The sequence below is a fragment of the Lacerta agilis genome, chromosome 17, assembly GCF_009819535.1.
Source record: "Lacerta agilis isolate rLacAgi1 chromosome 17, rLacAgi1.pri, whole genome shotgun sequence".
Taxonomy (NCBI): Eukaryota; Metazoa; Chordata; class Lepidosauria; order Squamata; family Lacertidae; genus Lacerta; species Lacerta agilis.
Genome location: NC_046328.1, coordinates 32,136,591 through 32,162,604, shown reverse-complemented (window position 1 = coordinate 32,162,604; position 26,014 = coordinate 32,136,591). Strand labels below are relative to the sequence as shown.

Below are 26,014 nucleotides of genomic sequence, written 5' to 3'. Positions count from 1 at the left end.
GCAGCAGCAGCAGGCATCTCCCTGGCACCATGTGGCTGCTCTGGGTTTCCTGGGTGGCGCAGCTGGTCGCGGCTGCAACCGGCTTGGTGGATCAGGAGCAGTTGTGCCCGAAGCCGGGTGAGAAACGAGACTTTCGCCCATTGCATGCGCGCGTGTGGCTGGTTGGCACGGCTTAAAATATTTGGGCGATGCTCTGGTGCGAGCCAGTCCCCCAGAGTCCTTGCCCTGCAAAGATGCGCTTCCTTCAATGATTGCGCTCTGCGATCTGCGAGGGAAAGGGAAATCTCCTTTTAAAAATAAATCATGGAGTTATGTTTCGAACGAGAGGTGCCTGCCCTGTAAGGATGAATTTTAAAAACTTTGTGTTTTCCTTCGTTTGATCCTCTCAACAACTTGTGAGGTATGAGAGAATGAAAAAATAGGGGGTCTCCCCCCCTTTTTTTTAACTTTGGGGACGTGTTTCCAACAAGTGGTGCCTGCCTTGTAAGGAGGAAATGTATTAAATTTATTTATTAGGTTTATTTCTCCTTTCATTTAGTCCTCACAACAACCCTGTAGGTAGGTTAGCCTGAGAGAAAATGGCATGTTAGGGAAACGCTAACTGGGGGTATGTTTCTTCTTAAGAGCAAGAGATTATCTGCCCTGTCAGGATGAGTTTTATTAAATTTATTATGATCGATCTCTCTCCCATCATTTGATCCTCACAGCAATGAAGTATGCAGCAGGCTAAGCTGACAGAATGAAATTTTAAGGAAGTGCTGCAGGACACTTTTACCCTGGGTTGATGTTTCATCTTAAGAACAGCCAGTTTAAAAGAACCAGAAAAACAAAAAATACTCAGTAAATTGTTAAAATCAACCATAAACTAAAAACCAAATCCAAACTCATGTATCATTGTTCTAGATAGGCTGCTTGACTAAAACAAAAATGTTCATAACAGGTACCCAAAAGAGTAAAACGAAGGCGCCCGTGTGACGTCAATAGGCAGGGAGTTCCAAAGTTCAGACGCTGCCATGCTCAAATATTGATTTCTTACACATGAGTTGAGTTGCGGCCTGGCAATCTATGGAAGGTGCCCCCAGGTTCCCCCCCCATCGTTGCTCTAACCACTATACCACACTCTTTCAACAGGGCTTTCTGTTGGTGGGGATTTGTTGGGATAATAAGGCAATGAATGGAAAGGTGAAGCCTCCACAGTTTCAGTTTGGCAAATTTAATCTGGCAAATTGTGTGCGCAATTGTCTGTGCAACCCCCACCCCTCAAAAGTGTGGAGAAACTGAATTGTTAGTTCTCCATTTTCTTTTTCTTCCTATAACTTGTCATTGTGCCTTGTGGAAGGGGCTGGCGTTTAGGGGTCTGGATGGAGGAGACAGCACAGATGTGGCGCCTAGTGGTTAGTGCTTGAGAGTGGCAGGAAGTGGCAGGGGGGAGTGGAAGGCGCTGATGTGCTGGGTTAGGAATCCTGGCTCCCCTTCCCAGTTGTGGGAATGGAGTCCGGGGCTCACCTTTGGGAAGCCCATGCGCTCCTGAGTTTTCGGTCTGTGAGAATAGGCTGGAGGGGAGAAGTGGTTTGAGATTCTTGAATGATCGTGCTGCTGGCTCCGAATGGTGGTTGCAGCAGGATAGAGGAAGATAAGGGCTATCTTATCTGTGGTTGCGGGCGCACCAAATATCTAAGCCACATAGCATCCCCTGCAGAAACGTAGATTGCCTCTCACAATCCTACAATTCCCAGCGCCTTAAAACTACAGTTCTCCAGATTCTTTTTCTTGGGGGAGATGTGTGTTGTACTCCTTGCCTGCCTTATCTATAGAACAATGAAACTACATTAAGGACAAGCGGAAGCTGGTGGATCTCAGGGCAATTTGTTGCGGAACCAGCAATGGGTTTTCTGACTCCTAAACCGTTCAAACAGCTGAACAACTTTCCCCACCTAAACTTCTCTAGCACTGATTGCATTTGCCAGTTTAACTGACTCATCCATATTCCAGCCGTCAATGGAAAGTGACCTTCTCTGCTTCCAGAGATGATATGTGTTCAGACCTGCTGCTCTCGAGAATTATTTATTATTATTTATTCTTATTATATTATATTAATATGAACCATTTTTTTAAAAAAAATGATCAAATCATAGGTCCGTCTCTCTCTGTCCACATTGATTGGCAGTGGATCTCTAGGGTTTTAGAGGTCTTTCCCTAGTCCTAACTGGAGGTGTCGGGATTCGAACCTGAGACCTCCTGCATGCTAACCAGATCTTTTAAGTTCTGAATCAAGAAAACCAACAGCAGGAAGAAGGCAGGAGGCTCGATTTAGAAACCTTTTAAAAAAAAATCTTTCTGTGTGGCTCCTCTTCCTCCTAAGTCGATAACGAAACCGCAGTTGTGTTGTCTTTCTGTAGCTAATATGCCACTCGGTGTGGCAGGATCAAGCCCCAAATCATACTGTGGAAAGCGCACTGTTGTTGCTGCTGCTGCTGTTTTATATATTCATATCCTTCCCGGTCCTGGGACATAAGGCCACTTACACAAATTAAAAACAACATGGATAAAAACATGTAGAAGATGTTTGTTTACAAATAATTAAGCCGTAGCAGAATTAAAATGAAATAAAACAAAATCAATTAAAATAAGAAGAGGTGTCCAAACAGTTCAGCACAACTTTAAAACCTTTTGCTTTTTTCTTTTATTAAAAAAAGGCCTTTGCTTTAAAAGAAGGCCAACATTGTCAATAGCAGGGGATAATGGGAGTCGTAGTTTAGGCACACCTGGAGGGCCAGAGCCTCCCCAGACCTGTTTGATATTGATCATCATAGAATCATAAAGTTGGAAGGGACACTGAGGGTCATCTAGTCCAACCCCCTGCAATGCAGTTGTCCCTTACGGGGACTGAACCTGCAACCTTGGCATTATCCGCACCACTCTCTAGCCAACTGAGCTATTGAGCTGATATTTATCTATACACCGCTTTTCTCTCAGACTGGGACTCAAGGTGGCTTACGCAAATTAAAAACAACACAGGTAAAAAACGAAAAATCTACAAACATATAAAAGATGGACATCAAAGCGTAATAATAAAATTAAGGCAATATATTAAAAACGGATCTTATTAGTATGCGGGCAGTAAAAACAGGACAGCGCTGTTAAAAGCACATTCCCAAGTCCTTGTGGAATAAAACAGCATTTGCTTTCTGGCAGACAGACAGCAAGGAGGGAGCCAGTCTAGCTTCCCGAGGAAGGGAGTTCCACAGTTTGGGGGCAGCCACTGAGAAGGCCCTGTCCTACATCCCCACCATTTGGGACTGTGGGGGTGATGGAAGTGAGAGAAGGGCCTCCCCTGAAGATCTCAGAGCCCTGGCAGGTCTGTATGGGAGGATACGGTCTTTTGGATAGTCTGGGCCAAAGCCAGTGTCCCTCCTCCCCGAATCCATGCGATGGAAGCTCCCGGATTAGCAGAGCGCCGTGATCTTTCCGTGGCCGTCGAGTACCGACTGTTCTTGGCAGCGGACCAGGAAGGGCCAAGAGGCCAGCCCAGGGAGGTTAGCGGACTGTTTGCTTTGGGCTGTTGACATTTCGTTGCGTCCCGGGTTTCGGCAACGCAGCAGGGAAAGGCGGAGGGGGTGCGGGCCGTGTTGCCCGCTCAGCGATAGATACACCCCCCCATGACCTTTTCCCCAAGATGTTAATCACTCCCCCCCCCAAACAGCCCAGCCGGGTTCCCAAAAGCAGATTAATTCGACTCAAGAGCAAGGGGAGGAGAGACTGCAAGAAAGGGAAAGAAACCCGCAGGCCTCCGACTGAGAGGAGAGGCCTGTCCGCACTATACATTTAAAGCAGTATCATACCACTTTAAGGAGGCATGGTCCCCGTCCCCCCCAAAACCCGGCCATCCCCAAAGAATCATGAGAGCTGTCGTTTGGTTAGGAGGCTCCTTCCATTCCCTTCACAGAGCGGCAAATGAATGTTGGAAGGGTCAAGGCAAATGGAAGTGCAAAAAGGGAAATGAAGAACAGGTTCTGCTTACCATACAATGATTCCCCCAAACGGTCCATAGATAGATAGATAGATAGATAGATAGATAGATAGATAGATAGATAGAGGCACTTTATAACACACGGACATACAGAATAACAGTTCCAAAAATAGTTGCATTGCAGTTGAAGACTGGGATAAATTTCTCTGATTGAAAAGCTCATTGAAAGAGGAAGTTGGCGAAAAAAGATGATGAGGTGGCGCTTGTCTGATATGTGATGGGAGGGTTTTCCAAAGGGTGGGGCCCTGCCATGCTAAAGCCCTGACTCCTATGTCATAGGTGGAATGGACCTCCTGATGAGATGGCCCTGATAAACAGGCCCTCTTTGGCAGAGCTCATGGATCGGTTGGCCTCCTTCCCTACAGACCTTCTCGGGTGCTAAGGTGGGCAGGGGGCAGTGGCTGTTGTTAGCTCCTCCGATCTCAGAAGCTTGGGTAGTGGCAGAAGCCCAGTAGAGGGTCTTCTCTGTTGCAGCCCCTAAGTTGTGGAACTCCCTCCCCAGAGAGGTGTGCCTGGCGCCTCCCGTTGCACAGCTTTTGGCAAACTCTGAAAATAAAAACCTTTTGTCCGGCCTTTGATACTTGAGATGTTCGTTTTTAGGATCCATGCTGCTTCTGTCGTTTTAAGTTGTTTTAAACTGCTTTTTTTGGTTACAGGTAGGTAGCCGTGTTTTTGTCTGCCATAGTCAAAACAAAACAAAACAAAAAAACTCCTTCCAGTAGCACCTTAGAGACCAACTAAGTTTGTTCTTGGTATGAGCTTTCGTATCTGAAGAAGTGTGCATGCACACGAAAGCTCATACCAAGAACAAACTTAGTTGGTCTCTAAGGTGCTACTGGAAGGATTTTTTTATATATTTTTTGGTGTTGCATTTTAATTGTTGTAACCTGCCCTGAGATGATCATCATCAAAGCGGGTGGGCCATATAGCAGCGTGACATCATTGCGTGATCCCTGATGGGCTAGGATCACCCGTGTGGCTAATCCAGGCTTCTCTTTCTCTCACGTAACTGCTTTCAGTGATTCAGTCACATATGGCAACAACAACAACAACATGAGACAATATTTCAGGTATCCTTGTTCCAAGCTTCATAGGGGCTTTATCCGCCAAGACTGGCACCTACTGTAGAACGTACCTCGATAGCTGATTGGCTCGGCTGCCACTGCAATTCTTCCAGCGATAGTCTGTGGTTTGTTAATGGGCTGGGAAGTGTAGCTCTGTGCAGAGTAAACTACATTTCCCAAGATCCCTTTGGGGAAGCCATGTGCATGAAATGTGCTTGGGCTGTGTGCTGCGGATGAGGGCCTTTGATGTAACCTGGGTACCACCAGGACCGGTGCTAGGCTTTCTTGTGCCCTAGGCGAGACCACCTTCTGGCACCCCACCCCCCCCGCTGCCCGCACCCCCTGCCAAAGCCTGCTTTAGCAGGAGGTGTGGGTGGTGGAGAGGCAAGCAGCAGTTTCTCCACTGTAGTGGAGAAGCTGCTGCTCGCCCATCCCGCCCCCCACCAAAGCCTGCTTTAGCGGGAGCCAGGGGGTGGTGTAAGGGGCAAGCAGCACCTCTCCGCTACAGTGGAGAAGCTGCTGCTAGCCCCCCCCCCGCTCCCCCCCCCCCAAGCCTGGCCAGCACCCCCTCCATTTTGGCACCCTAGGCAATTGCCTAGTTCGCCTTAATGGATGCATCGGCCCTGGGTACCACTCATGCTAAGTGGTGGATTTTGCCACTGGAGGGGCCCCATAGAGCAAGGTGGGTGGTGTCTCCCCCCTGCACAGTGTGTCCTTTCCTGTTGCTAGGAAATCCCTCCTGGAAAGGTGAAGGTGGCTTTTGTCAATATTTACTGGGTGGGCAAAGCAGTGCAGAGGTGACTGTGTCCGTCCCCCACACAAACAGGTTAGCAACCAGCCAGAATGAATTAATCTGCCCGGCCTGTTTATGTAACTGTGTGGGAAAGTGGGGTTTGCAACAAAATGTTGCAGCATATCCTCCTGGGAGAGCTTCTGCTTCAGGATGCCAGCTGGCTGCTAACTGTGCCCTTTTCTCCAGCTTAGAAATAGGAAGAGGAGCTTGCAGGATCAGGCCAGCAGCCCATCCGAGGCCCGCGTCCTGTTCTCACGGTGGCCAACCCGATGCCCACAGATGTAAACAGGAAATGAGCGCAACAGCACTTTCCCCACTCGTGATTCCAAGGAGCTGATGGGTTGGACTTAATAAAGGCCCAACCAGTCCAGCATCCTTCTCTCACAGTGGCCAACCGGATGCCTCAATAGGAAACCTTCAAACACACTGGCAACTCTCCTCACTTGCGATTCCAAGCAACTGGCATTCAGAGATGCCTCACTGCCTCCGACAGCGGAGGGAGAGTGTATCTATCACATGTCTAGTCCTTTTTCCAAAGCCATTCACGTTGGTGACCTTCACTGGCCCTTGTGGCAGAGAGTTCCATAGTTCAGCCATGCGCTGTGGGCAGTCATACCTTCCGCCTGCCCTGAATGTCCCAACCTTCAGCTGCACTGAATGACTCTCCTGGGTTCTACTATTAGGAAAAAATGGTCTCTCTCTATCTACTTTCACTACACCACACAGAATTTGTTACACCTCTACTTTAAAAAAACTTTTATGATTTCTACAAAATGCAGCATGCGCTCTGTAAAGTTCAAATAATGCAGATCCAAACTGATATATAATGTTTTTAATATTGTATTTTTAATTGTTGGAACCTGAACGTTTGAGAAAATTGAGAAATGCACCTCAGAAGCCATTCGACTTCTGAGGCGTGTTCGAAAACGGAAGCGGTTACTTCTGGGTTTTTGGCGTTCGAAAACCGAAACATTCGGCTTCTGAGACGCTCGATAACCGAAGTTCCGCTGTAATCTCTTACTCTACCAACCATAACTACTTGCCATTATGCAAATACTTCACCCTACTAAATATCTATTATATTGGTATTTTATATATATATTGTATTCTTAGATTTTATCTCTCTCCCTGTATCTTTCCTAAGATTCCAACATTCAAAGTTTTGGAATTTCTCACATTGCTCTTCTCAGCAGTGAGAAAACCATGCTCCCTTCTGACCTCCCCCCGCCCCATCCTCCAGGCTTAGAAGCCTCTAAGCACCGCAACCCAGGAATGGAGTTTTGGGCCCCCAGACTTTTCCCTCTGGCCCTTGACACTGTCCCCAAGCAACAGCCCCTCTCCCCAAGCCTGCCCTCGTTTTGCCTGCTGAACATTTCCTTCCGGACTGGGATGGCATCCTTGAACGCTGATCACGCCTCTCCCTTACTCGGATGGAGGACAGACAGAAGGGGACCTGCGAGGGCGGGTGTCGAAACCAATCTACTGTGTTGTTGTTGTTGTTGTTGTTCAGTCGTGTCCGACTCTTCGTGACCCCATGGACCAGAGCACGCCAGGCACGCCTATCCTCCACTGCCTCCCGCAGTTTGGCCAAACTCATACCAGTCGCTTCGAGACCACTGTCCAACCATCTCATCCTCTGTCGTCCCCTTCTCCTTGTGCCCTCCATCTTTCCCAACATCAGGGTCTTTTCCAGGGAGTCTTCTCTTCTCATGAGGTGGCCAAAGTATTGAAGCCTCAACTTCAGGATCTGTCCTTCCAGTGAGCACTCAGGGTTGATTTCTTTAAGAATGGAGAGGTTTGATCTACTTGCAGTCCATGGGACTCTCAAGAGTCTCCTCCAATCTACTGTACAAAGGGGGAAATGTACATTTGCTGCTCCACAAACTTTCCCCTCCGGCCCCAAGCACTGCTGGCATGTGGCCCTCGATGCTGGCTCAGAGGGGACTGAAAAAGACTCTGTACCAGAGGATTTCCTATATGCAAGAGTTGCTCCAGGCAGGGGCATAGCAAGGGGGGGCAGGGGCGGGCTGCCCTGGGTTCCATAATGGAGGGGGTGACAAATTCCAAGGAACAATTGATTTTGAATTTTTTGTAATGCCTGCTCCGAAGGTCTTATCTTACTATACTAGGGGTTATATAGCTATATATGAAATTTCTTGCATATCGGTTAATATCTTGACCCTCCTCCACCAAAATAGCTGTTCACTTGGCTGTTTTCCTATGTCATGAAGCCTGAAATTTCAGTTCAGTGGAGCACTTACTGTTCCCAGCCCTAACCCTGTGGAAAGCCATCTACTTAGACTTTAATTTGATTTTGAGATGTTTTTAGGAGGTAATTTAATTATTGTTTGATTTTATACCAATGTTATGTATCTGATGTTAGCCACCCTGAGCCCGACTTCGGCCGGGGAGGGTGGGATATAAATAAAAGTTTATTATTATTATTACTTATTATTCCTTTGTAAGAAAATATGAAATAATGTAAAACCATTTTTTGGGGGGGGGGAGGGAATCAATGACAATAAATTTTCTGCACCGAGTACCACCTGACCTTCCTATGCCTCGGGGGGGGGGGGGTTGACAATTTTTTTTTGCCCCCAGGTACCGATTTACCTTGCTCCAGGGCCGTTTTGTTCCCACCCTCCCATATCGTTTATTTATCATGGAGTCTTAGAGTTGGAAGGGACCCCCAAAGGTCATCCTGTCCAACCTCGTCCAATGCAGGAATCTCAGCTAAAGCCTCCATGACAGATGGCCATCCAAACTCTGCTTCAAAACCTCCAAGGAAGGAGAGTCCACCACCTCTTGTGGGAACCTGTTCCACTGCTGAACAGCTCTTGCTGTCAGAAATTTTTTTCAAATGTTTAGTCGGAATCTCCTTTCTCGAAACTTGAAGCCAAGGGTTCGAGTCCTACCCTCCGGAGCAGGAGAAAACAAGCATGCTCCCTCTTCTATGTGACAGCCCTGAAGATATTTGAAGATGGCTATCATATCTCTTCCTTCAAGCGCTATTCATAAGGCTTAGTTTCCAGACCCTTGATCATCTTGGTTGCCCTCCTCTGCCCATGTTCCAGCTTGTCAACATGCATCTTAAATTGTGGTGCCCAGAATTGGACACAGGACTCCAGATGTGGTCTGACCAAGGCAGAACAGAGTGGGACTATCACTTCTCTTGATCTGGACACTAGACTGCTGTTGGCGCAGCCTAGAATTGCATTAGCTTCTTTTGCTGCTGCATCACACTGTTGACTCGTGTTAAGTTTGTGGGCCACACAGACCCTCTAAATCCTTTTCACGTGTACCACTAGTAAGCCAGGTGTCCCCCATCCTATATTTGTGCACCTGGTTCATCCTGCCTAAGTGCAGAACCTGACATTTGTCCCTGTTGAAATTCGTTTTGCTAGCTTGCTCCCAGTTCTCCATCCCTGTGTGGGACGGCTGCGTATTCCTGAACTAGACGCTCCTCAGGGTCCCTTCCAGATCTACGATTCTATGATTTCTGTATATTTGGTTCAGCTCAGGGAAGAGAGGATAATCAGCTCTGGGAAAATAACCTGACTACCATTTTATTTTTTTAATTTCCGCCCCCAGCTGTGTCTCCCAATACGATTCTGGTTCAGCCAGGGATGAACGTCACCCTGCCCTGCCTGCAGGGGGAGATAGAGAACATCACTCAGGTGCACTGGATGTTCAATGGAAGGAACCTGAGCGCATCCACCGGTAGGCAGGTGATCCCCAGACCCAGCCTCTACCTGCCGTCGGTATATTTCAATGACTCCGGCCGCTACTCTTGCTACACCGACAGCCGCCTCCTCCTTTGCTCCCTGCGCCTGGTGGTAGAAGGTGAGGGAGACACGTCGAGCGGGTTAGGGCCCTTTCTGCTCAGCTACACCTCTGCCTGGGTTTTGTTGCCTCCCGGTTGGATCATTTACTGCCCTCCCCCTTCCTTGGAATTGATTTCCCAGGGCCTGAACCAGGACAGGGGAATCTCAGGCCCAATGTGGCCCACCAAGCCTCTCCATCTGGCCCTCAGGATTCCTCGTGACCACGCCCCTCATGACCACGCCCCCTCTCCCCAGGACACGCCCTCTCCTCCGCCTCCCATTGCACCCTCCTCGGGCAGCGGTATAATCACTTGTTATTCATGTTCTGTTCGCCTGTGAAGGGTGGGAAATGCTTCCTGGTGTGGCTCGGATGTTTAGGGGGTATATGATTTGTATAATAATAATAATAATAATAATAATAATAATAATAATAATAATAATAATAATAAATAGTGCAACGTAACAAAGAGAAATAAAATAAGAACCAGACATTTAAACTGCAAAACGCACAGAGAATATACAAAGATACAGCATACAGTGTGTGTGTGTGTGTGTGTGATTTACAGATAAATTGCAAACAGATAGAAACATCGGCAGGATTATTGTAATAGCCTGCAGTTTCGTAAGAGTTTATATATTTAAAGTAGATAATTAAACGAGCAAATTAAATGAATTTGGATATGCAGGAGATATTTTAAAAAATAAATTTAAGGAATTGAAGAAAGGGGGAGAGAGGAAGTCAACCTTTGTAATGTTAAAATGATTGTAACATTAATGAAATGTATACATTTGAAAAGCGTAAATAAACGCTTGAAAAAGAAAAAGCATGGACTCTTCCAAAGATCCATTTACATATATTATATTATATTATATTATATTATATTATATTATATTATATTATATTATATTATATTAACAAATCAATATGTATTATGTTTTTTATATTTGTTGGAAGCTGCCCAGTGTGGCTGGGGCAACCCAGTTGGATGGGCAGGATATTATTATTATTATTATTATTATTATTATTATTATTATTATTAAAAATAAAAGTGTTCTCTCTGTGAGTTCCATCATTACAGAGAATAAAGCTTCTGTATAGACAAATTGGGACCCTGACTGCCTCCAGCTACAGATGCTGAGGCTGCTGAACAGACTCTTGGGCTGAGGTATTATAGAATCATAAAATTGTAGAATCGGAAGGGACCTCAAGGGTCATCTAGACCCACCCCATGTGATCCAACCTCTGCTTTAAAAATCTCTGATGAAAGGGAGTCTGCAGCCTGACAAGGGAGACGGTTGTTGACCATTGTTTCTTCCTTTTATTGATATACTTCCCCCCATATCTTTATCTTGGTTCTTATTACAGGTAGGCAGCCGTGTTGCTCTGCCGTAGTCGAAACAAACAAAAAAACCCTTCCAGTAGCACCTTAGAGACCAGCTAAGTTTGTTATTGGTATGAGCTTTCGTGTGCATGCAAAGTTGGTCTCTAAGGTGCTACTGGAAGGAATTTTTTAAAATTTTGTTTGGATCCTATTGTGATTCATGTGCAAGTTGCTGGGTTGCACACTTTTTGATGGTTGGTTTGTTCTTTAGGAATGCTTTTGCAATTTTGTAAAAATAAAATAAAAAATCCCACAGGGTAAGCAGCCTTGTGCATGGTTTTAGCTTTGAGAAGGTGGCGCATGCAAGTGAAATGAGGAACGGAACAAGCCAGATATTTGCATATACAGAGGGGAATCCGGTGAACTTTGTTAAACTGAACTAACTAGCCAGCACCGGAGTTCCTGAGCATATGCGGATGTCTGCCTATCCTGCCCCCCCGCGTGACAGTCTCTTCCCCCTTTTCAGAACCTCCAGAGGCGCCAAACTTCACCTGCTTCCGAAAGAGCTTAGCCAAAGACATTTTCTGCGAGTGGAAAACGCCGCGTGGGATGTCCAGCCACACCAAGGCCAGGATGTGGGTGCAGAAAAAGTGAGTGGGGGCCGGGGCAACATTTAAACCGCGGCGGGGGGGGGGCACGGATATGATATGAGGGATGTCGGGGTTGTTGGGTTAGCAATGGGCACAGCCCTGTCATTTCCACCCCCCACCCTGATCTTGAGTTCGCTTTTCTATACAGTATTTCCACATCAGTTTGTGCTTTAAAAAAATGTAAATCCTGATGGGAATTCTTCCATATTCCAATGCAAATTTACCCTACTAGATATCACCAGAGAGACTGCCTTATCTATCACCTAGAGGATAGAATCATAGAATTTGTTATAAGAATTTGTTATAAGAGCCCGTATAGAGTCCTTAAGTGGGTTCCCTACTGCTAGGAGAAAATAACAGAGGCCAACCACCAGAGTGTTTAATCTATTAATGTTTAATAGATTATTGCATTTTAGTGTTCTGTTGGAAGCTGCCCAGAGTGGCTGGGGAAACCCAGCCAGATGGGCTGGGTATTATTAATAAAAATAACAATTATTATTATTATTATTATTATTATTATTATTATTATGAAGCAAAGTGGCTAGTAAGCCTGATCTTTATTCAAAGAACAGTTGCAACAGGGTCCCCCACTCACCACACGCAGGAGGGAGGAGAACCCCGAAAAATGGTGCACAAGCTCTTATATAGACTTTTGAAATTGCCCACCCTCTAGCCCAACAAGTCCACCCCCCCCAAAAAAATCATACATACATCACAGAAGGAGGCGGTCTACAGCAGAAATCCTGTCTGCCAGGATACCTGATAATGGTCACTGGTTGCTTTTACCTGGGCAGCCTGGCCATTTTTTTTTATTTTTTTTTTGGGGTGATGGTTAATTCTTTAGTTCCTGAATCCAAGTCACAGGCTCACCCTATTCATATACAAATCTGTCCTTAAGACAGGATTTGCAAGCAAAAAGACAAGGCTTTCCCCATTTGCCTCCCTTACTGCAGAGGAATATTTGAGGTCGTTGGCTTCAGGATTGCTCTCCTGTACTATTTCAGACACGTGGTTTATATACTTATGTATATGTTTGCCTTGTACATTTATGAACATTTAATTTATTATTTGGGACCTTAGCATTCTTGTAACAATACAAGGATCATATCGTCCAACCCCCTGCAATGCAGGAATTTCAACCAAGATGTGGGGCTTAAACCCACATCCCTGAAATTAAAAGTCTCATGCTCTACTGACGGAGCTATTGATCGCTGTGAATCTCCAGGGGAGGAGAGCCAGAACATTTTTGTTCTTTTAGGCTTCCCCAGCTAGATCAATGGGTCTTGAATCACAAGGGCCCGTTTATTAGGGTTTCCGTCTTGTTTGAAATGTATCAGCTTGAAATGCATCTTTTGTTTTGTGCTTTTAACTATTTTTAATTGATCTGATGCGTGAATCGCCTTGAGATGGTAGCTTAGAAGGCGATTAATATGCACAGTGTAGTGAAATCACACAGTATGTAATTTTCCTTAATAGGCACATTTTATTTTACTTTTGAGCGCACAAAGGAATGGTACAATTATGCATGGCGATTTCGCCAGTGTGTGCATTTTTTACCTACGCCTTATTGAAGTACAGTATAGGGGTTTTTTTTGTTCCCGTTGCAAAATTTGGAGAAGTGCAAGTTTCAAAAGCATGGCTGTGTTTCAATTTGCACATTGTTTTGAGAAGTGCAGATTAGGTGGGTCTGCTGTTAAGTGCAAGATGAATAGAAAACACACACACACACACACACACACACACACACACACACACGATTCTCAAAGTTGGCAATGGGTTGTTGTTTTACTTACTTACAAGGTTTTTCCAGGAAAGCGTAAATCCGGATTAAGTTGGGGGTGAGTGGGGGAGAGAGAAATACCAGGTGGCATTTTGATGCCTGAAGAGCAACTATCCCATAATAAGTGACTGTCTGGAAGCAGCCGTTGGGCAGATCCACACCACACAAGTTCATCCAACACACATGACCCCCCCCCCGCCATGAGGAGCTCCGGGAACTGTAGTTTGTTCAGGGTGCTGGGAATTGTAGCTCTGTGAGGGAGGAAATTATAGTTCCCGGAATTCTTTGGGGGAAATTATGTGCTCATGTAAAGTGCGGATCTGCCCTCTGTCTCTAGCATGTGCATCTACAGTAAGTCCTGCTCAGAGTAAACCTACTGGAATTATTGGATCCAAATTAGGCGAATCCATTCATCGATGGATTTACTGTGGGTTGGACCATTCAATGCCTCTCAGCCTAACCTCTCCTTGCAGGGTTGTTGTGACGATAAAATGGGGGGGGGATCCCCTATGCCAGGGGTGGCCAACTCCCAAGAGACTGCAATCTACTCACAGAGTTAAAGACTGGCAGTGATCTACCCCCTTTTCGGGGGTTCAGGTCAATGTTTTTGAGCTTCTTTTAGGAAGGAGGGAAGGCCGTTTTTTTGGGGGGGTGAAGGGCCAAAATGTTGAGTTTATTTAGGGGAGCCAAAGTTGTTCAGCTTTTTGGGGGGAGCCACTGATCTACCAGTGATCTACCATAGACGTCCAGTGATCTATCAGTAGATCACGATCTACCTGTTGGACGTGCCTGCCCTATGCCACCTTGAGGTCCTTAAAGGAAGAAGGGGACAACCACAACCACAACAACAAAGATGGGTTGTCTCTAGCTAAGGCTGCATACATGCCATTTGTTTATAGCACACGACTTTGCCCAAAGTATCCTGGAAGTGTCGTTTGCTCCCCACAGAGCTACAATTCCCAGCACCCTCAGCAAGCTATAGTTCCCAGGATTCTTTGCAGCGGGGGGGGGAGGGGGGAGAGCCATGGGTGGAATTCTGTGCCGTGCTAAGGCAGTTGTTGCATCCGCACAATAATTTCCGTTTGTGGGATAATTCAGATGGAAATTCCCAGGTGTCAAAAAAGGTTATTGGTGTATGCCACTACTGCGGCCCGTGTTTTGTTAGCACCAAAATGGAGAACAAGCGAAGTCCCGACCAAAGAAGATTGGTAACTTAAGCTGATGGAATATGCTCAGCTTGCAGATTTAATATATATAGAATAAGAGAAGAAGAAGAAATGTGTTTAGAGAAGATTGGAAAATGTTCATTGAATATATGGGGGGAAATAGTGTACACTTGAAAACGTTGGCAGCATTAGGATAAATTCAACAGTGTAAATGAGTTTTGATGGATGTAATAATGGAATACTGAATGGTTTAGTTTATGTAAAAGATGCAGGGATTTATGATATGCAAAAATGAAACATCCCCCAACTCCCTTAACTGTTTTATTACCGTAATTCATAATTGTTTCTGCATGTTATACAATTGTAAATATTATTTTCCTATTATTCAAATTTATATTCTACTAATAAAATTTGTGTATGTTTATTCAAATCCTGCCAATGATTCTAAGTCTCTGTTGTTTTTTTTCAAATAGTTTGTAAAAGGTTCCCATTCTTCTTTAATGTCCCGATTGTCCTTTTCACACAATTTGTTAGTTTTTCCAGTTCCGCATAGTTCATCCGTTTTTCTTGCCATTGCTCCTTCGTTGGTAATTCTTCCTTCTTCCATCCTTGTGCTAGCAAAACTCTTGCCGCAGTTGTAGCATACATAAATAGGTTCTTAATTTTCTTTGATATATCCTGACCTAAAATCCCTAATAGAAAAGCTTCTGGTTTGTTTGTTTTTTAACAAAAGTCATTTTAAACATTTTTTTTTCAATTCATTATAAATCATTTACCAATATTTTTTTAACTTTTCTACACTCCCACCACATATGATAAAAAGTCCCTTCTTTTTCCTTACATTTCCAACATATGCTTGTCCCAGTTCTATACATTTTTGCCATTTTTACTGGTGTAATATACCATCTATACATCATTTTCATGTAGTTTTCCTTCAGCAATTGAGCATTCAGTGTGCTTCTCCCCCCCCCCCACTGTGTCCCCTAGTTTTGTCGGGGTGAACCGCGTCGAGCAGGCCTGCCGCTATTACGCCAAGTCCCGGAAGTTCTCTTGCCGCATCGAAGGAATCGCTGACGACGTGCACATCCTGAAGGTGTCCGTCTGCATCTCCAACTTGGCGGGAGCCCTGAGCAGCCACACCTTCATCAGCACCGAAAATCTGTGTGAGTAGCAGCACCTTCCTCTGAATCGGGGCCAGTGCACCATGTGTCAGGGCGCATGTTTTTGCTGGAGCTGAAGCAAATCTGCCTGCCCCCAACTTTCCTCCCTGCACATTTTTTCTGCTTGCAAATTCTCCCAAATATTCCTGCGCGCATGAGACTCTTAAATCTCAGGCCTGTGCTTTCGAGCCCCACATTGGGCAAAAATGGGTGCTTTCCAAGTCCACAAATCCATAATTCTATAAAGTGTAGAATCAGGACTGGGGGAAGCATCGGTCTGCGGCCCCGCAGACCTCTCCATTTGGCCCTCGGAATCCTCCCCTCTCCCCTGGTCATTCCCCTCATGTGCCGTGAATGGTTTAACATGGCTGGGAAGCGACCCCCGTGAACTCTTATCACCTTCCTTCCCGGGATGGTCGACAGAGAGGTTTTTCTCACTCTCTTATAACATCAGAATTCGTGAGCCTCTAAAAAATGTTGGGAGATTTGGGAAAGGTAAAAGAGAGTCCTTCTTAACACAGTGTATAGTTACACTGCGGAACCTCCTGCTGCAGGAGACAGGGATAGCCACCAACCCAGATGGTTTTAAAAGAGGATGAGACAAGGTTGTGCAGGAGTGGGCTGTCTTGCGCATGAGTGTGTGTAGAGACTAGCCTACAGTACAGAAGTAAAATTTACACATTGCCCCTCCCGTTTTGCTTCTGGCCCTGGGCATCACAGACATGCGGCCCTTGGAAGCTTGCCAGAAGGGACTGTGGCCCTCAGACTTTGAAGAAAGAAACCATTGCTTAAAAGGCTTGCTGAAAGATTCCTTCGGGTTGTATGTTTGGATACTCCGGTCCAGCATGAATCCTGCACAAATGCTCCATTATTGCATCGATGACACGTTGCGGAAAACAGTCGAGAGAGAGAGAGAGAGAGAGAGAGAGGGACTTTCCTTTCTCCTTTTTTAAAACCTTTCTGGCTGGTCTCTTCCCCACCGCAGTGAAGCCAGACCCACCGATCGACGTGGAGGTGAGGAACGTGGAGATGCACCCCCACAAGCTGCTTGTGACCTGGCGCAAACCCCCCTCTTGGGGTTCCTCCTTCTTCCGCCTGCAGTTCGAGATCCGCTACCGGGCGGAAGCCTCAGCAGCATACAACAAGGTCTGCCCTTACTTTTGATTTTGGGATGAGGAGAAGGGCGGGCATTCTCCGAACCTGTACAAGTTGCAATGCTCAATTTCAGGACGCAGTAACAATTGGCTTCCCCACCTTATTCCCGGTGTGCCTCTCAACTGCATCTTTCATTAGACCAGAGGCAGGGAAACCTGTGGTCCGCTGGGCGTTGTTGGGACTACAGCTCCCATCATCCCCAGCCAGCATGGCCAGTGGTCAGGATGATGGGATTTGTAGTCCAGCAACGTCTGGAGGGTCAGAGGCTCCCCATCCCTGTCCTGGATACATATCCCAACCAATCAGGGACCACATATTTAATGCACTTTAATGGAGGTAAAGCGACGCTGGGGAGCCTGTGGCCCTTGAGATGTTGTTGGACTACAATTCCCATCAGCCCCAGCCAACCAGGCCACTGGTTAGAGATGATGTGAGTTGTGGAAGGCCACGGGTTCTCCACTAGGCTATGCTGATTTGCAGTGGCAAATCCCCAGGGTTTTAAGAAGCATCCGCAGCTCTCCCTCAAGGTGCTTGGGCCTGCTGCATGCAGCACATCTGCTGTACAACTGAGCTCTGGTCCTTCCCCTACATATCAAGTTTCCAGTCCTCATGGTTCCATATTGAAGATCTGGCTTTCGCAGGAAGCTGCCTGATACCGGATCAGACTCTGGGTCCACCTCGCTCAGCATTGCCTACACGGACTGGCAGCAGCTCTCCAGGGTTTCAGGAAAGATGTCTCTCCCAGACTCACCTGGTGGTGCTGCCGCAGATTGAACCTGGGGCCTTTTGAATGCCATGCCACTGAGCTGTGCCCCTTTTCTCTTTCTCTTGGCTACAGATTCACCTTCGGGATGAACACACTTCCTACACTATCTCTGACGTGATGGCAGGTGTCCAGCACATTGTCCAGGTGCGGGCCCGGGAAGAATTCAACCAAGGAATCTGGAGCGAATGGAGCCGGGAGAGCTTTGGAGTGCCCTGGACAGGTTGGCAGTGCCCTTTCCATTTCCCCTCCTGTGCCCTTCCTTATATGGCAGGTTTGTGGGAATGTTGTGGATAGTAGGAGAGGATATATTGATTAAGTATTGTCTTAATCAACTGTCTTCTATTAAGAATAACAGGAAGTTTACTTACATTCAGTTCACAGTATGATCCTGAAGGCAGGCTTTAGCTTGTAGTTGCAGAAGATAGAGTGGGTTCATCCCATGTGAGGATTGAGCCCATGTGCTGCTGGCTGAGAGCCAGCAGACAGCAAAAACATCAAGATGGAATAAGGCAAGAAAGCAAAAGGAGAAGGGAAGATGGCTGCATGACTGGGCCCTTTATAGGGTCTCCCAGGATCACGCCCATCTACTTGGTCACACACAGGGGGAGGATGCGCCAAACAGGTGTGTCAGGAAGTCCTCTTGGCTGGAGTAACATCCCCCTGTGTGTCCACTCTGGGCAAACAGGAAATGTACTTGACTGCTTTCTGTGATGTTACATCCCACAAGGGTCACCATTTTGCAACCTGCCAAGGAGCAAAACAACTGGTCTCGAGTCATTCGCTCATATCAAGGGGTTAGCTAGTTCAGGACTGGCTCGGCTGTAGCCTGTAGGCCTCCTAACTAACTGAGCCACAGAACATCAGCTTTGCATGCCAAAGCTCCCAGGTTCAATCCCCAGCATCTCCAGATAGACTGCTCGAAACTCCGGAGAGTCACTGCGGGCCACTGTAGGCAATACTAAGCTAGAAGGAACAATGGTCTAATGAAAGTTGGAGTGAGTTTGGAGGGCCACGGGCTCCCCTTCCCTGCAAAGTGCATTTAACATGTGGTCCCTGATTGGTTGGGACATGTGTCTAGGACAGGGCTGGGAAACCTGCAGCCCTCCAGATATTGCTGGGACTCCGGCTCCCCATTATCCCTGAAGCATTGGCCGTTCTGGCAGGCTGTTCCGATGGGAGTTGGAGTCCAAGGATATCTGGGGGGAGGGGGGGCTCCCTTTTGGTATGGAAACCACCTGACCCCTAATATCAAATGTGTGGAAGCTGGCTGTAGTTCCTGAGGAGTTGAGGGAAATGTATTTTGGACATGCAAAGTGGTACTCTTGTAAAAAAAATTTAAAAATGGGGTGGGCAGAACACATACACAAGCCTGAGTCACTGATCTTCCCTGATGCCTAGGCTCTGAGGAGATGGACTTGTGGGTCTGGTTTCAAGGTAGATTTTTGTCCCAGCAGCCCAACAAAGCAGCTCTCTCTCTCTCTCTCTCTCTCTCTCTCTCTCTCTCTCTCTCTCTCTCTCTCTCTCCATGCCTCGCCCCCAGATATTTTCAATTCAATCCCTTCTTTTTCTCCTTGGCATTTCAGAAACCAAGGACCGCGACTCAGAAACCACGCCGGTCCCATCAGAGGTAAGTCATTCCCACGAGAAGCAGGGCCTTTTGGGTTGTGGCTCCAGAGCAGTGGAACACCCTCCCTGCAAGCGGTCCATATATACTCCGCTCCAGTCTCCAATGTAGTTTCGAAAACAAGCGAAGAGTTGCTGCACTTCCACTGTCTGTTGGGGGCAGCTCATAAATCCCTAGCATTGGAGGGAGGGGACTTATAGATCACGTACGGTCAATGTGTTTCCCCTAAAATTCAACCCAAATCTACCCACCTGTCACTGGTGTGGCCCTCCAGATGTGGGTAGACCAGGAGCTCTCACCAGCCCCAGCCAGCAGGGTCGGGGGAGGGGGGGAGAGAATGGACAATCTGTTCATTTTGGTTTCTCTATTTTCCAAAGTTAGGTCCTGTAGCAGTACCACACGACTTGAAGCACTTATGGCTTCCACCCAAAGAATTCTGGGAGCTATAGTTCATTAGGGGTGCAGGGAGTTGCTAGGAAACCCCCACACTATTCCCCTCCTAGGGCTACAATTTATTTTATTTATTCTATATCCCACCTTTTCCTCAAAGGGGCTTATATGGTTCTCTCCCCTTCCTCGATTAATCCCCACGGCAACGCTATGAGGCAGGTTAAACTGAGAGGCAGTGACTGACCCAAGGTCTCCCAGTGAGATTCATGGCCAAGGGACAGGATTTGAACCCTGGTCTCTCCCAGGTCCTAGTCTGACCCTGCTTCCACTAACAGCCCACTGGCTCTAAACAGGCTTTCCCTGTTGGGTCAATGAACACAAGTGCCCACTTGTTAAGATTTTTGGTGCTGTTTTAAATATCTCGGTTGTTTTTCGTGTTTTTAACTCTTCCTTATTTTCTTATGTGCAAATCTCCTTGAGACGGAGGTTTAGAAGGTTAATAATAATAATAATAATAATAATAATAATAATAATAATAATGACGCGGGTGGCGCTGTGGTCTAAACCACAGAGCCTAGGGCTTGACGATCAGTAGGTCGGCGATTCGAATCCCCGTGACGGGGTGAGCTCCCGTTGCTCGGTCCCTGCTCCTGCCAACCTAGCAGTTCAAAAGCACGTCAAAGTGCAAGTAGATAAATAGGTACCGCTCCGGCGGGAAGGTAAACGCCGTTTCTGTGTGCTGCTCTGGTTCGCCATAAGCGGCTTTGTCATGCTGGCCACATGACCCAGAAACTGTCTAAACTGTCTGCGGACAAACGCCAGTTACCTCGGCCTATAGAGCGAGATGAGCGCCGCAACCCCAGAGTTGTCCGCGACTGGACCTAATGGTCAGGGGTACCTTTAACTTTTTAATAATAATAATAATAATAATAATAATAATAATAATAATAATAATGTGGTACCTTGGGTTAAGAACTTAATTCGTTCCGGAGGTCCGTTCTTAACCTGAAACTGTTCTTAACCTGAAGCACCGCTTTAGCTAATGGGGCCTCCCACTGCCGCTGCACCGCCAGAGCACGATTTCTGTTCTTATCCTGAAGCAAAGTTCTTAACCTGAAGCGTTATTTCTGGGTTAGCGGAGTATGTAACGTGAAGCGTCTGTAACCTGAGGTACCACTGTAATAATAATGCAGCCAGAACCCAATCCTCTTCATGAAGACACCCTACTGACTCAGGGAATCTGTAGCCTCCACACCAGCTAAAATATTCTGAATTTTTAAAAGGCCAAAAACCCATCCAAGCCCACCGCAAGCATTCAAAACAGCTCCGCTAGAAAAATGCATAGGCTCCAACTGCCCCTCTCAGCAGGGACAGCCCCAGTTTCCGAGATGCTGGCCCCTAATAAACCCTGCTTCCTCTTTTTGACCACTGAGGGGGCTTCATCTGAATGGAGAGGTGCAGCCATTCAGAGTTGGCTGCACACAGCCCTTTTCTTTTTTTGCTCTCTCTTGCAGGTTGATCCTTTTGCCAGCACCATTGAGCCCAAGTGCACTTCTGAGCTCCCTGTCGTCATGAGTAAGCCGACAGGTAAGTGTGCCTCCTTTCGTGGCCTCGCTTGTACAAAGGTGGGTTTTTGTATGCGCCAAGGGCTACAAGAAACATGGGGCGAAAGGCTGGGGGTGATGGGAGCAAGGATCTTTGGCAGGTAGGCTTCCCTAGTGGGGATAGCAGACGATAGCCGTGCTCCCTATTTGTGGGTGACCTTGGGCCAGACACTGCCTCTCAGCTTAGCCTAACTCGCAGGGTTGTTGTGAGGATTAAATGAGGAGGGGGAAGAGGTGTTATGTACTGAGTTGTATAGGATCCAAAATGCAGCAGTCTGATTGGTCCTAGAACAATAGGATCCAGAATGCAGCAGTCTGGTTGGTCCTAGAACAATAGGATCCAGAATGCAGCAGTCTGATTGGTCCTAGAACAATCGGATCCAGAATGCAGCAGTCTGATTGGTCCGCAGAAGCCACCCAATCCAGCTCCAGGTGGAAGTGAATCCGCAACCTGATAGGCATACAGGAGTATCCCTGAATTAGCCAATCACGTGGGGCCCATTGTGTAAATAGTGTATATAAAGCAGACGTTTTGGGGGAACTGCCATTCCTCGCTACAATGAGCTGAATAAAGAGCATGAAATCTACCCTGGACTCCGAGTATGTTTCAAGAGTCATGTTGAACTCCTTGGAGAAAAAGGTGGGGGCACAAATGCAAATTCGATTCAGTTTTGATTTCCCACAATGCCCCATGGCAGGGGGTGGGAAGGCTCTTTTGGACTGAGGGCCGCATTCCCTGCTGGGCAACCTTCCCAAGGGCCAGATGGAGAGCTGCATTTGGACGCTGGACCTGAGGGAACCTGCCTTTGCCCCAGAGAGGTGCAAAGCTGGAGGCATTGTGGGAAATAAAGAGGGTGGCCTGACCTAACTGTGTTCCCTGATTGTTTGTCCCTTCCAGTGGAATACGCTGCCTCTTCGCCTCTGTACTTGTTCCTCATCATGGCCGTAAGCGTGACTGGAATTGTTGGCGTCTTGGTCGTTGGAGTCATTCTCCGGTGAGGAAGACCGCCTAATTTTTGGGAGTTGGGGGGGGGGGGTTTGATTACTGGGAGTGGTGAGTCCACGAAACCTTGGTCTTGGAAGATGTTTAGTAGGGCCAGTTCTGGGGTGATTTCTAATACTTGCGTAGTTATATTACATATTTCTCGTACGGCTGTTGTCCAGAATAGTTGTATTTGGGGGCATTCCTACCACATGTGGAGGTATGTGCCTGTGGAGGTGCATCCTCTGCAGCATTTTGGTGAGGCGTATCAGCACTAATTTCCTTGGTGTTAGGTACCACCTGTAGGTGACTTTCAGAGGGAGTTCTTTCCTTTTCGTTGATATGGATTTAAAGGGGGGTTTGGACCAAATTCTGGTCCACTGAGTGGGGTTAATCTCATAGCCTATGTCGTCCTCCCATTGTTTTTTTTTTATTACATCTAGGGAGTCCGTGGGATTTTGGGAGTAGTATTTTGTATATTGTGGATACCATCCCTTTGCCGTGTCCCTTTGTTTTTAGGAGGAGGTTTTCGAAGGTTCCACGAAACCTTGGTTAGCTTTCTTCTTCAAACTCTTCATTTCAATGCTCAACTGGCTGCACCTTTTTCAATCATGCCTGGGAGGAGCAAAGAAGCATGATCTGAGAGGGTGGGGAGAGATTTAGGGGCTGCAGAATCAGGCTGTTAAAGAGCCTTTTTCTCAGATCCCATGTCATTATCCCGCAAAGCTAGAATCAAAGTTTAACAGGGTTGGGATCTCTTGGGAGCCCACATAATCAGCCTCGCCCTGCAGCCTGCAAGCAAACCTGCTCCGCAGACTGCGAGCAAGCTGCGGAGCGAGGCCGCTCCACCCTGGGGCTCGCCCACCGGCGCCGCTATGGGGCTGCAGCTCATGGGGCTGCCCCACCCCTGCTGCTTTTTGCTCTGCGGCTCACAAGGTTGCCGCAGAAGCATCAACGCAGACCCAGACGGAGTGCGCCTGCGCGAAATGTCGCGTGTGCGCACTCCGTCGCCAGGCCGCTGCCACTGCTTCCACAGTGACCTTGTGAGCCACAGAGCGAAAAGGCGGCTCGTGGGGCTGCTGCGGCGGCCCGATGATGGAGTGTGCATGCATGACATTTCGCGCATGCGCAGTCCGTCGTGACGTCACGAAGCCCCGCCCCCAGGGGGTGCCTCCGTTTGCCTGCACATAATAATGCTAGACTTGGATCCTTGTATCCGGTGTTGCCTCTGGAATTCTAAGAAACCAAAAGCTCAGATCTGTTTGGAAATTGGTGGTTAAAATCCGCGCCGTTTTAAAAAAGTTCCGTCTTCCATCTTAATTCAAAATGGCGCATGACTGCATCGAAGCATGGACAGAAGCTTCCTTCTTGATCTCAGGCACCATCATGCAGAATTTAGTTTGGACAGGTTCAGTCCAGCCTCTTGACTCCAAACGGTGTCCAGTTCTATCCCAACATACCTGTAGATGAAAACAGATCCTTGAGGTCAACTGCCATCAAGGTTATAAGTGTCCAGATGCACAGCACACAAACAAGAAACTTTCCAAAGTACAGTAGGATAACAAATATAAATAATAATGGAAAAAGCCTTGCTGGATCAGGGCCAATGGCCCATTCAGTCCAGCATCCTGTTCTCACGGTGGCCAACTGGATGCCTTTGGAAAACCCACAAGAAGGGAGAACTACTTGAAAATGATTTACAGATGGTATTTAACTCTGAGTAGGCTTGCTAAGATGTAGAAGACTGAATCAGGTAATTGCTGGAGATGCAATGAGGTTGAGGGAATGTTCTTTCATATGTGGTAGACCTGTAAAAGGGTAAAAGAGTATTGGGAAATAATCCATAATGAATTGAAAAAAATGTTTTAAAGTGCTTCCCCCCCCAAAAAAACCCCACCAACGTCCCTTTTGTTAGGGATGATTCAGACTGAAATTCCCAGGTGTCAAAAAAGGTTGTTTATGTCCGCCACTACTGCGGCCCGTGTTTCGTTAGGCCCAAAATGGAAAATGAGCGAGGTCCCAACCCAAAAAGAATGGCATCTTAAACTGATGGAAAACACGCAGCTTGCAGACTTAATATATGGAATAAGAGAACAAGAAAAAATATGTTCAGAGAAGATTGGGAAATGTTCATTGAATATATGGGGGGAAATAGTGTACACTTGAAAACGTTGGCAGCATTAGGATAAATTCAACAGAGTAAATGAGTTTTGATGGATGTAATAATGGAATACTGAATGGTTTAGTTTATGTAAAAGATGCAGGGATTTATGATATGCAGAAATGAAACATGGAAAGAGAAGAAGGGAAGTCATTGATATCTTTAGGGTGTATAAATGAGTATTGTAAATTGTAATACAGAAAATGTAATAAAAATCACACACACACACACACAGAGAGAGAGAGAGAGAGAGAGAGAGAGAGAGAGAGAGAGAGAGAGTGTCTTTCCCCCACATCCCAAGGCCACATAATAAAAATTACACACACACACACACACACACACACACCCATAAGCCAGATCCAAGAACAAGAGAAACTCTCCCCTGCTGCGGTTTCCAGCAACTGCTGTTCAGAAGCATTACTGCAGTGATGGCCAAACTTGGCCCTCCAGCTGTTTTGGGACTACAATTCCCATCATCCCTGACCATTGGTCCTGTTAGCTAGGGATGATGGGAGTTGTAGTCCCAAAACAGCGGGAGGGCCAAGTTTGGCCATCGCTGCATTACTACCTCCAACTGTGGAGGCTGAGTACAGCCATAGCAGCTAGGAGACTTTGATAGTGCTTTCCTCCATGAATTTGTCCAATCCTCATTTAAAGCCGTCCAAGTGGGTAGTCCTCACTGCCTCCCGCGGACGTGATGGTAGAAACGTGATCTCAAAACCTGCCATTTTTTTTTTGTTGTTGTTCCAGGTACAGGAAAAAATGGGGGACGTCGCCTTGCGGAGAAGAGAAATCCAGCACCCCGCCACCACACTCCCTGACCCTCATGGCTCCTGAGCCTCCTCTGAGCGCATCTCCTCTCCTCTCCCCTCCGGCCTCGCCCTTCAGCGAGAGCTCTGTCGACACCCCGAGCATCCCGTTGAACAGCCCCTACGATGTTTCGAACGCAGACTATTTCTTGATGCCGTAGTAGCCGACAGATGTCGGATTTAGGGAGGTTATTGGGTGCCGCAGCGTCCCCGGATGTGGGCAACGTCCGTACGTACCCTGAAGGGCGTGGGGAGTCAAGGACACAGCTAAGGCGACATCGCTGAGATTCCCTTGGGTCGTACAGACATCAGGTAGCGCCAACGTCAAGGTGTCCTCCGGCGCTACTGAGATCTAGGGAAGGTGTCTGCTCTTCCGTCCAGAGTCAGGCCGCTCAGAAGATGCTCCACGTTCAGGATTTTGTTCGCCGCTCATCAGGAAGAGCTCAAGTGTCCTTGAAACTGAAGGTGGTGGTTGCAGATATGCCAAGTCCCTGCCCGGGTTCTGTGATGATGGGGATGCGCACGGCCGCAAGATTTCTTCCGGCCCACCATGGCTGCTGGAGAAAACACTTGGAGGCACCGACAACAAATTGTCCCTACATTTTGGAAGTCATTTCCTCCTGGATTCATGACATCAGGGAGGTAACTACCTGCCGTCGGAGGATCTGTCACCCCCGAAGCTACAGATGACGGAGGAAGTGGTTCTGGGTACCACTTTGACCAATCGTTGGCCC

The 26,014-nt window shown here is 47.1% G+C and overlaps 1 protein-coding gene across 1 annotated transcript; it reads left to right on the top strand.

Annotated features, from left to right (window-relative positions):
* Positions 1-25,496, top strand: IL6R (interleukin 6 receptor). The gene is made up of 10 exons (XM_033136231.1): positions 1-117; positions 9,479-9,730; positions 11,560-11,683; positions 15,617-15,792; positions 16,775-16,935; positions 17,783-17,930; positions 19,294-19,388; positions 21,239-21,311; positions 22,227-22,323; positions 25,222-25,496. Exons 1-10 carry the CDS (start codon positions 30-32, stop codon positions 25,439-25,441), a joined length of 1,434 nt encoding a protein of 477 aa, XP_032992122.1. The 5' UTR covers positions 1-29; the 3' UTR covers positions 25,442-25,496.
* The last annotated feature ends 518 nt before the right edge of the window (positions 25,497-26,014 follow it).